Source organism: Camellia sinensis, unplaced genomic scaffold, assembly GCF_055761805.1.
Source record: "Camellia sinensis isolate YWXY unplaced genomic scaffold, ASM5576180v1 Unanchor1, whole genome shotgun sequence".
Lineage (NCBI taxonomy): Eukaryota > Viridiplantae > Streptophyta > Magnoliopsida > Ericales > Theaceae > Camellia > Camellia sinensis.
Genome location: NW_028128987.1, coordinates 19,385,359 through 19,398,150, shown reverse-complemented (window position 1 = coordinate 19,398,150; position 12,792 = coordinate 19,385,359). Strand labels below are relative to the sequence as shown.

General features: G+C 35.7%; 1 protein-coding gene across 1 annotated transcript; it reads right to left on the bottom strand.

Annotated features, from left to right (window-relative positions):
• Positions 1–6,552: 6,552 nt before the first annotated feature.
• Positions 6,553–12,578, bottom strand: LOC114309349 (aluminum-activated malate transporter 2). Its single transcript, XM_028255058.2, has 6 exons — positions 12,161–12,578; positions 10,229–10,369; positions 9,419–9,691; positions 8,492–8,604; positions 8,152–8,295; positions 6,553–7,095 (listed from the first exon to the last, which is right to left on the bottom strand). The coding sequence occupies exons 1-6, from the start codon at positions 12,453–12,455 to the stop codon at positions 6,658–6,660; spliced, it is 1,404 nt and encodes a 467-aa protein (XP_028110859.2). The 5' UTR covers positions 12,456–12,578; the 3' UTR covers positions 6,553–6,657.
• Positions 12,579–12,792: the final 214 nt, after the last annotated feature.

Genomic DNA, 12,792 nt, shown 5'->3' with positions numbered 1-12,792 from the left:
AAGCACTACCCGCAAGTGAGCCTCGTGTTCCTCGTCGGAGGTTGAATATATTAAGATGTCGTCCATAAAGACGACTATGAAGCGATCTAAGAATTCTCGAAAAGTTTGGTTCATTAAGTCCATAATGAAAGCCGTGCATTAGTCAACCTAAAAAGCATTACAAGAAATTCATAATGGCCATAATACGTACGAAAGGCCGTTTTCTAGATGTCCTCCTCTCGGACTCTCAACTGATGGTACCTTGACCTCAAATCTATCTTCGAAAAGCAACTAGACCCTCTAAGTTGCTCAAATAAATCATCTATTCTGGGTAGAAGATACTTGTTCTTAACGGTAACCCGGTTCAACTTGCGGTAATCAATACATAACTGCAATAATCCATCATTCTTCTTCGCGAAGAGAGCCGACGCACCCCAAGGTGATGTACTAGGGCGAATAAAGCCCTTATCTAAAAGCTCTTGGAATCTTCAACTCATGCAATTCGGTGGGTGCAAATCTATACGGTGCCATGAATATCGGTGTTGTGCTAGGCACTAAGTCAATGGAGAACTCGATCTCCCGGTCTGGTGGCAAACTAGTAAGATCCTCGGAAAAAAGTCTGGGTATTCACAAACTACCCTTGGTAACTCAACACGAGCCCCGCCACTCTCACTATGCATGAGAGTTGCAAGAAAGCCACTAAGTTTGCTCCTACTACGAGGGTCAAAGACTAGCAACGAGACCCTATCAACTTGGTCCCCTAGAAAATAAAAATAATCGCCACTCGAGCTACACACTGTAACTCTCTAACGGTAACAATCAATCACAGCTCGGTACGAAGATAACCAATCCATGCCTAAAATGACATCAAAACTCGACATGTCTAGTAACACAAAAGCAACAGAAGTCGATGCCCGGCAACCTCTATCTCACAACCACGACATCCCTGGTCTAAATCAACCGTACCCTAAACCACTGACTCTACTCTGAACGGAAATGCTAACCGTACCACATCTAACCCCAATACAGAAACAAAAGCAATAGATATGAATGAATGAGATGCACCCGTATCTATCAACACATTAGCCAAACAATTACGCACAATAAAAATACCTCTCACAACTGAGGATCCTGGTAGCTGCTCTAGTGCGGTAACAGCATACACGCGCCCCTGTGGTCTCTGATCAACCTACTCCTCTCTCAGAGTATAGGCCTGCTACACTGACTGAGCCGAAGTGGCTCCTTGATTAGCTCATGAAGTCTGAACTGAGTGAGCTTGCTGGTGGCTCTATGTCTGTCTTGATCCTGATGCGCCTCCCAGCTGCGGACAAGCTCTCTTCATATGTCCTGACTGGTCACACTGAAAGCAAGTAAGTTCTTGCCCTCTATTCTGGGACTGACTCTGAGATCGGTTAGGTGGTGGTGGTGGCAACATCTGCTATCCTCTCCCCTTCTGTGGGCAGGAAAAGGCCTTGTGACCCAATTGGCCACACTTGAAACATGACAAATTACTCGGTGTGCTCTTCCCCAGGCCCGCACTAGGCAAGGGAAATATAGATCTGGACTGTTGTGACTGGGATCGGGATGGAAAAGTTCCCTTGTTCTTGTTACTGGGTCTAAAATCCCCCTGTGACTCTTGGCCTCTAGACTTTGAACACCGAATTATTTCCTCATCGGCTTGTATTGTAATCTCCACATGTGTTGCCGCCTCCACAAAACGGTCATAGTTCCGGATCATGTTTCCTGCAACCTTGAATAGAATCTTGGTCCTTAACTTCTTCTCAAATTCGATGCAACGACACTCTTCCGTTGCCACTAACTCTGGTGCAAACCGAGACAAACTAGAGAAGGCTGCCTCAAACTCGGTCACGGACATATTGAGTTGCCTGAGGTCTTGAAATTCTTGCCTCAGCCTTTCCCTAGCAATGGGAGGTAGATACTTGTCATGGAAAGCAACCACAAAGGCTTCCCACGTTGGCTCCACTCTGCCCTTGGCGTACTTCCACCATTGGCCCGCCCCTTAAGATAGTAACTCGCTAAAGTCACCCTTAACTCGCTATCTTCAATGTGAAACATTTTGAATGTCTTCACCGTTTGCTCCAGCCACTCATCCATTTTCTTGGGCTCGGTGCCACCATGGAACTCATCCGGTTTGGCCAGCAAAAACTCCGTCGTGAGAAAACTCACCCTTGTTTCTACGGCGTTCTCTCAAGCTAGGTTCTCCGCCCGCAACATATTTATCGATTCCCTCAAAGCCCCCGCCATTTCTTGGGCTAGGGCCCCCATTGCGGTTTGACCTACTTGCTCCGGAATTCCCGCTTGCCCCACTTGCTCGGCAACATTTGCTTGGCCCGCTTGTTCGGCCGCATTGGCTTGGCCGAACCCCTCCTCTTGCACCGAAACCTCATGGACCGGTACTTCATGCACACCCCGGCGAGGCCTACCACGCTTCTTGCCTCTACCACCACGGCCTTGACCTCTTCCTAACATCCTAATAAGGGACAAGAGAAATAATTTAGCACACGAACCCACATGTACTCGCAACTTGTCTCACACGTTTGACCACAACAATTCTATTTATTTCTTTACCATACCAGCAATTCAATTTTACTCCACATAAGCACATACGGATTATTCTTTTATGATGAGATTTGCCCCACGAAAAGCCAATAATTTTAAGTAGAACGAGTATTGATCAAGTACCCTTCAAATAAGACCTCAAGGAATATAATAGGCACAAACAACATCCCAAAAGTCCAATCCCATACCCATCTAGTCATATAAACATGTTACCACATAACTACAAAATACAAAACATCTCCTAGTCATGCGAAATGAACCCAGAGTGGTAAAACACCCACTTCCCACGAGCCCCAAGTATTCAAACCCGGTAGCTCTGATACCAAGTTGTAATGCCCCAAAATTTATAACACCTATTAAATGCATCAACCAACGTTCATTATAAGAGAAGAAATAATTCTCTAACCTTTACATTTCTTGATCACGAGGTTTGTACAAAATAATTCTGCATGCGAATTATACATTCAATAGTTTCTAATGCATGAATCTATAACATGTAGAATATCAAACCCAAAAGTAAATAAATGCCCTTAAGGGCTTACAAATTCCAAGGCTTAAGCCCGGTTATACAAAAATAGTTTCTCGAACCCATATAATTATAGCCCATGGCTAGCAAAATACCACAACAAAAAAAATAAGAGTCTTGTGCTCTCACATATACATCCATGCCCTAACTCAACGGGATCACCACATCTTTTCTTACACCAAAATCTCATAGGGTGAGCATAAAGCCTAGTAGGAAATTCTTAACAAAGTATATACATTTTATACAAGCTTCACAAAATGACATGCACATGCACATGCACATGCCATGCCAAGCTTTTTGTTTTTTGAAAGAAAATTACATTTTCATCTTTTGAAAAACCATTATGCTCAATGATAACTTCATATCTCAACAATTTAGAAATTTTCAATTTAGTTTAAGGGGCGGTAAATACGACTCAGGTAATTCTTAGGTTAGTGTCTACAAGTAGGCATAACTAGCACTACCAAAACCCCATATTATCGGTAACTAACCGGAAGGCACGTTGTACCTTCTTAGCGCGTGTTTTCGGCCTTTCACCCCAGACACTCAGGCCAACTTAATCAAGTTCATCTACACCCCCTATTCGGATTTACCAACGTATTTACCCCAAAGTCATTCCATGAAAATTAATATATAAACTTTCTTTTCTAAAGGCAAAAGTCTCCAAACTCAATTCAAAACGTGTAATAACCAATTGAATGGATATGCGATGCAACAATTATCAATGTTACACAATATTCCTCCGCCTTCAAATATCTCAAACAATAATTTCATAACAATCAAATTTTTCATTTCTCCTTTCAATGCTATTTCACAAAATAGCCACATATTCATTTAAATCTATCAATAAACAACAACATTTTCGTATTTCGTACATTTCTCAACAATTTAGTCATTTCATAGCCACATCACATTTTGAGCAACAACCTCCCAAAATCAACAATTCTCATATTCAAGAAAATTTGCCATTTGCTAAGTAAAACAAGAGATTTTTCAATCATTTATTCATTTTAACATGGTAATAGATAAACATTCACAAATTCTCAACATCTCTTATAAAATCTCAAATTTCTAGGTTTCTTTTTTTTTTTTTTTTTTTTTTTTGTTGCCAAAACTAAACATTTCTCCATCTTTCAAAAAAAAATCACTTCCCTAACCATCCTTTCCCATAATGTAGTCAAGCTCTCAAGTTTTGTAAGACAAACAAGGTGTAAACCCATTTTTGAAATCATCATTACCCATAAACCAAAATCAAAATTCCTACACTTTCCAAAAGAGTTCCAATACCAACATAAAGTTACAAAAATATATATATAACTCTAAGAAAATCTCTACCTCAAGTTTTGAAGAAGAAGAGATGAGAAACTCCCAAATTTGACGATGTTGAAATCCAATCTCCACCGCACAAGATAAAGCCCTCGGTTAGCTCTCCAAATTTGATAAAAGATGTTTGGTCAAAGCTCCAATGGATCTAAAGAAATCAAGGTGTTGATCTTATTTGGTATAGGAAATGTAGAGAGAAGGAGGAGAAAATGGGTTTTTAGAGAGAGAAAGCTATACAAAAAGTGATACACACACAGCCCAAGAAAAGAGAAAAGCATAATTTTCAGACTCAACGTCTCCCACACGTGTGACACTTATCCCCACACGTGCAGCGTCTCCTCTGCACCTCATTCCGCACCTGCCTTTTATACAGTAGCCAACCCAGGTCCTCCCCTGTCTCCCGCACATGCGGCCCATTTCCCGTACGTGCAGCCCAAGGCCCAACACGTGCGACTCGCCCTTCAGCCAGGAAACTTTCCAGCTCAACATCGGACACTTCGGACCCAACCTCGCACCTTTCAAAACACGAGAAATTTGACACCGAAATAAATAAAAACAAGGACTTTGAAATAAGCTTCCAAACACAACAACCCACACCGTTAACAAAACTCTCGGTTAAACTTGACACTCCAACAAGGCAAACCCAAGGTTAAACAAGGTGGAACGAGACAAATAACGTACCCGATCATTACAAAATCTATCACTACGCCATATTATATCGAAAGTGGGGCAAATCGAGGAGTGATGGAAGCAGGGTGGGTGTGGGGCAGGAGACGAGTTAATTTTGTAAGTTGAAAAATGAAAATATTAATAAAATTTATAGATAATTTAGTATATTATGAATAATAATTTATATTAATGAGAATTATATTCTATAAGATAGAAAAATAAATAAATAAAAATTAATATTAAGTAGTATAATGTTTTAGTGTTTTAACTTTATTATAATAAAAAATAAATAAATTATATAATATATATATATAAATGTATTTAATAAATATAATCATGGTGGGATTTGGGTGGAACAGGACAGGAAAAGTAAAACCCGTTCCGACCCCACTTCTTAATAGGGTGGAAAAAATCCATGCAAGACAGAATGGGAGATGCGGGTATAAAGTGGGATGGAGGAAAATTGCCATCCCTAGGCACAATCAAGGGTGGGTTGTGGCCCCTGCAAGAATATTGGATGCTCCATGTTTATGTCAATACATGTTCGGCCCCTGCAAAATTTTTGAACTCAACCAAAACATAATCCATCTGATGTAAAATAGAACTGAGCCCAGTCCAAATATAAGAGAGGCCCAATATGAAATATTTGGTAGTAGTTTGAATGGATTTTATTAATGTGTGTTTTGGGGCTCATTATTGAAAAGATTGTATATTTTGAATAAAGTAGGTAGTAAATAAATACATAATTTATCCCATTTAATATATATTTTAAAGACAGACTAACAATGTTTATTTTTATTAAACCAATAAAAAATTAACTCTAAATTTGAGTTTTGTAATTTTGTTTTTAAAATTTGTCTACTTGGAGAGTATAATAGAATAAACCTCACGCTTATTTATTTCGAGGAAAACATTTTTTCAGTTATTTTTCAGAGAAAAAGTATTTCTATATTTAGTTGCAAGTTTAAAATTAACATACTAATAGTTGTATTGGTGGTTGGTGGCGGCAGCGATGACTGCGATGGTGGCGACGATATGGTGAAGGCATTGATAAAACTTTAATTTTGAAAATATTTCTACTTTTTAAAAGTGAAAAATATTTTCTGTTCAAAAAAGTTTGTTTTCCGTTGACTTTCATTTTTGTTGTATCAAATACCAAAATAGTATTAGTGGTTGGTGGCGGTGATTGAGATGGTGGCGGTGATAATGTGGAGGCATTGATAAAACTTTAATTCGGAAAACGTTTCTACCTTTTAAAAGTGAAAAATATTTTTCATTTAAAAAAGTTTATTTTCCGTTGACTTTTACTTTCTGTTGTACCAAATAGCAAAAAATTAAGATAATATTTTTTAAAAAATGTTTTCTGCCTAGAGGAACAGGGTATTAACATTTACTGCAGTGTTCTTTTTCCATTTCTTCTGTTTTTCTCTTCATAAATCCAAGATCCAAAGGCAATCTCAGTAGTCATACCATTGTAAGTTGAAACTCAATTTCCCTATTACTCCATGTTGTACAATTGAAAATGAAATGTACAACTTGAGCATTACATATTGGCTAAGAACTATTTGGTATTCACTATTTCATTCTCCTGGGCTTTGAATTGTAACAACATGATGGGGTGGTTCTTCTATACTCGAACACGGCCGCAACATTTCTTTGCTAGTCAATGGGGGTGGTTCCTTCGTTACTACATCGTCAACACTATTGAATTTCGCTAGAGAAGCGAGTTCATTAACAGATTCAGCAATTTTCTCAGTGCAAGTAGCAACATCAATGAGCAGCGAAGCTACAGTGGCAGCGGGGATGATATCTAGAAGGTCAGCGCCCCGCCATGAGCCTGTTTCGAGCAAGGATTTGAGGGTTTTTGCAATAATTTTTGAGTTTGCCATGTGGGAATTGGCAGTGGATGGCATGGTCATTGTTTTGACTGATAGGGCTAATTCCTTTAAAGCATAGCTACACTCTGTGCTCAACTTTGTGCTGGACTCTTCAATTTTCGCTTGCATCTCTGGACATGCCTAAAAGAGGATTGCAAAATTGTCAAAGTTAAGCAAAGTTCATAGTTATTTGTAGGAAGATAAGAAAACTCGTAGCCATGAGAATAGGATAAAACTAATCCTCCTCAAATTATGCGATTTGTCATACTTTAATCCCTAATTTTAAAATTTGTTCTTTTTGGTCCTAAAAACATACAATTTGTTACCCACAAATCTTCGATTTAAAAAAATTTCACCTTTGTTCTCAAAGTACGCAATCTGGTACACTTTAGTATTTATTTATTTTCCCCCTTTGGTCCCCAAAGTATGCGATTTATTATGCTTTAGTAACTTGTGTTAACCCTATGCAAAATTAATAATAAGAGGAGGATATTTTCAAAATTTTATATCAAGTATAAACAAATGAAAAAGACCTAATGCATACATGGTCAAAAATATCATACCTTGGTTATTTATTTTGATTGGCATTTTAACAGATTGCATACATTAAATACCAAAGTGAAAAAAACTAAAAAATTTGAATGTTTTGGCAGAACAAATCATTCGTAAATGAAAACATAGTGCTCCGTTAGTTTAAAAAAACTACAAAATAAATAAAACAAAGAGAAAGATAACAATGCATGTGAGCATGAAGGGAGTTTGATTGGAGAGTGGGGAGGCTACAACAACCGAGGTGTACTAAAGCAGCAAAACCACACGGGTATACACACGACCATCTCTTGTTTAATAATTTATTACTAATTAAGGTCATGTTTGATTCACAAGATTAATAGTGAAGTATTAATAATCTTATTAAATTAGTGTGGTATTCATTATCCAATTAGATTAATATTCATTGGATTAATAATCCCACCCCTACCCCATTACTAATAATCCTACAAATTTGTTGGATTAATTATCCATTGGATTAATAATCCTAAACCAAAATATTAAAACAAATATAGGATAATTGGGCCCACGGATTAATAATCCCAATCTCATGTTCTAATCCACCCAATCAAACATGCCATAAGGGTACATGTAATGAGTAATTTCTCATGTGAGTGTGAGTGTGAGTGTATATGTATATGTCAGTACCTTGAGATCAGAATTAAGGTAGGTGTTGAGAGCATCAATACGGCAGGCACATTGCCTTGTCAAAGATCCTATTCTCAGGTATTTCTCCCATGGATGTCTGTACCTGAATTTGCCATGTCTCGGCTCCCATTTTGCAAAATTAGCCTACACAACAACAATAATAATAATATGATATTATTATTATTGACATTATTATTTAATCAAAGCGCCTCCAAAGGCAACCCAAGTCCGACTGGTGGAGGTTGTATTCTCGGAGATCTTAGAGCTAACATTGTATATGCTTTGTCGAACTTTTATGGCTAGTCCTCGACAAATTCTAAAGTGCAAGTTTACTACTTACCCAGGATTCTTCAGTGCTTTTTGAATTCAAAACACTTTTATATCCCTGCAGAAGTGCTTTGTCATCCTTGGATTCTCCATTGCTCTGCTTTTTGAAGTATTCACTTCCAAATCCTGTAAATTCAGTTAGTCTTGCTCTTGTAAATGTTATAGTTCTTAATGAAAAATCAAGAAAGAAATAAAGTTCAAATCATAAGTATATTGGTGGCTATTGAAATTACAAATGTGTATATATATATATTCCTTCAATGAAGAATAAATAAATAATAAAACAAAAGACAAAAACAAACTCAACGAACTATCTGCATAGAAATGTATAAGGGTAGTCAACTAAGCAAATTCAATTAGTTGTTTCAATGTATGATTGAGACCCAGATTTAAAAAATGAATTTTAAATAATTTGGTAAACATGATTTTAACAAAATACATCAATTAATAAACTAACACACTCACATTAAAAAATTAACGTGATTCGGTAATACTTATGTCCCACAAAGAATGAGAGAAATACATTTTAATAATTCATCACTGAGACCTTCAACCACTAATAAGCAAAGAATTCCAACTACAATCACCATAAAATAATCTCTCATAATTTTAGCAGAATCCATGATTACTAACATCTCATTCCTTCTCACCAACAATCCATGTCAATAATGAACTCTCCTACAATGTTATAAAGTTTAATCTCAAATTCTTTCATTTCAAATCTACCAATTCAAACATAACCTTATTTTATTGAAATTTTACATAAAATCTCCATCAGAAGGACTTGACAATGATAGTTTTGTTCTGTAGATGAAAGTTATTTAGATAGCTTCTTGTTTATTCAAATTTTGCATAATTAATCTATTTTTATATCAATATTATTTCAAATTAGGCAAGTAATAAGGGGTATGGTGACAGATCATCTATAATAATAATGTACCTTCAAGGAAGGTCCCAAGCTTTTCCAAGTTAGAAGCAACCAAATTGTGAAGATCATCGCCAGCCCACACTGGACAAATGCATACACATACAATCACAGCGCTGGCACCACCGATGAGTATGGTGGATAGCCTCCTGTGGGCCATCTCTAACACCTCATCATCTCTATAACCAGATACTGATATTAAACAGAATGTTAATATAAATATCAGCAGCCCATAATCGTATCTTGCTTTCATTCTTGGAAAAAATCTTATGAATGTCACTACTGCAGCTGCATCAAACCAATATATAATTTTACAATAATGCTAGAATCATCATATTTTATTTGTCACTTTTGGTATCAATACCGTACTGATAAAATAAGTCTACTGCTCAAATTGGTTGGTAAGAAATGTGGTAATCATTACTATTAAATCGATCCGAAACCTGATCTATTTATCATATTTGTCAAGAAAAAAAAAAATGAATGGTCAATTTTTGAAATTATACTTGTGGTCTATTTTTTTATATACAAATATAATAAATTGAATACGCTATAATTATCGGATCAACCTAATTTTTTATGTGAATAATATATACAAATAACCTAACAAAGTTAACAATTTGAATTATTGAAATGAGATACGTCATGGGCTGCACGAGTTTGGATAATAGTCTCCAATCCAAATCTTGGATGGGAGGAAAGCCCAACCCATTTTAAAAATGCCAACACATCATTCTAAATATATGTATATATATATATTTTTTTTTTCGCACAAACTTAATTTGAAAGTTTATTTATTTATTTTAATTTGGCATGAAAAATTACCTAGTATGAAGACGAAAAGCCCAAGTAGTATGGGCTCACATATTTCTCCAGAAAAACTAGCAATTCGATGAGCTCCAACGCCAAGAGTACCAGCAAGCAGTGTTGCAAAACCCCTATTTACGCCCCTTCCAAGTGTTGCACCTGAAACAAAATTGTTAAAATAATCAAAATCAGATGCTTTACATTATTATTAGTATAAAATCATACAATCACAATTATCAAATCGGTGGTGCTATATGTATTAATTAGTATACTAACTAATGTACCAATATTAATTATGACATTATTATTAAATCCACACATTATATAAATTATAAATACTAAAAATCTATTAAATTATGTCATGTTATCAATTAATACACTACTTAATATATTAATTAATACATATAACATTATTCTTACCAAATACATTTAACTCATAAATTGTTGGGTTTTGTCTTAAAATATAAAAAATGGAAAATGAATGAAAGCACTAATTAGTGCTATCACTAATGATGTGATAATAGATCCCACCAGAAATGATTTGATATTTTCACCTTAATATTATATATTTTTTCTTTTTTTATTAAATGTCAGGCCATTAATGATCTTTTTAAACTATCATTATTGATAAAAAAAAGTTGCCCTGTATGCTTTGTCTTGTATTTACAGCAATTGCCAATGAAGGCAATTATTAAAGTAATAAAAAGGTTGGTGTGCCAAATGCACTTTTAGGTTGGCTAAGCATTTATGCTTACTAGGAATTGTGTGGGGATGTGTGAGAGAAAAGGTATCCAAACAGGTGTTACAAGGATAGCTTATGGTGCTGTAAAAGATGGTACTAGAAGTCAAGTGGTCAATTATTTTAAAGAAGTGTTTCAAATATTAACGTCGCGTTTTCGCGTTTTGTGTTTCAAATATTTATCTTATCATTGTACTATTTATTATGCATATTGTAAATTGGAAAATGCATGAGACCCCGTGAGAGTACTGGGGTCTCTCTTGATTGGTCCAAAAATATATATATATATATATATTTTATTTTGATTTTCATCCATTGTCAGCCCTCCACGTGGAGGTGGGGGTGCTGGGGGTCCTTCCCTGCTGGGGTCTTCAGCAGGGCCGATTGTAAATTTACGTCTCTTGCTAACCATTTTTGTTGATCCATGTATGCAAATTTATTTTGGGCATATATGAAAATATTTTCATCAACAAATGGTATATCAAACTTTTTAATAAATTTATTCTCAACAGATTGTAACAAAACTTCAGATGAATTTATAGTATGGATATCTGATGTAAGTAAATTTATGGTAACCTTGGCTATGCATAATTCGTTATAACATATAAGAGTTTTAGAGATTAAATTTTTTGATCTCTAAAAGTAAAAATTTTGTTGCAAAAAATATTTAAGGATCAATTTCTATCGTTGTGAGAATAGTCGCTAAAAAGTAGGCTTTTAGCAACAAAATTTTAAAAATGTCACTAATAAATATACTTTTAGGGACAAAATAATTTGGTCTCAAAATTATTTATTTTTTGAGACAAAAATTTTGATCCTAAAAAGATAATAATTCATCACTAATGTCTAATTTTCATTACTAAAAATACAATGACGACACTTTTCGCAACAAAAATATTTGGTCCCTAAAAAATATTTGTGTCTCTAAATTTTGGTCTCTAAAACTTTAATTTTTTTGTAATGACTTGAGATTACAATCCAATCTATTTAGATCAAAATTTCAAGTACATTAAAATTTATGCACATTATATTGTAGCTGAAATGGTACAAGAACCTTTTAGAAATGAAAAAATTACTAGTACAATCAAAATTGAATACTACTCTCCCACAAAAGTGAGACTCATCAAATGTGTGGATCTCAGATTATGTGAGAGAGTTCTGTCCATAGGATTTAGAATGACCAATAAGAAGAGTGACATGAGGCAACTTACCCACAGAGAAGTCAAAGACAACAACAACAGTAAGAACAGCCCACATTGCAGAGACACCAAAACCATCATAGAGAGGGTCACAGTAGTAGAACAAGGAGACCAAAGTTATGGTAAGTCCTACTTTAAATGAATGAACTATTCTTCTGGGATCATCTTTCCCAAGTTTCTTTGCCTTGGTGGCCACGTCAACTACCTGAGTCCACAACATCTCAGGCAAGCCCTTGAACCATTGCCATGCACGAGCAAATGGTCCTAAATCATCAGCATTATTAATGGTTTCAGATTCGATTTCCATCGACAAAACTCAAAGAACAACAAGTTTGCGATGATAAATCAGATTGAAGAAAGGTTGTTCTTTGAGGGAAAGTGAAACCCAGAGATTTAGATCTTTGAAAAGATGCCCTGTGGAAGGTGACGACACAGGTCTGTATTTATAAGCGAAATGAGTTGGGTTGGGACTGTGAAAAATTAAATAGCCCTCAAATAATGTGTGTTTGGGACTGTGAAAAAATTAATTAGTAAAATTTTTCTCATATGAAGAAACACGTTTTAGTATTTTCTAGGAAAGAGTAGACATGAATTAAGGAGATATTCCCATCCTGTTGGGGCTCCGCGTTCTATTACCGACGGTG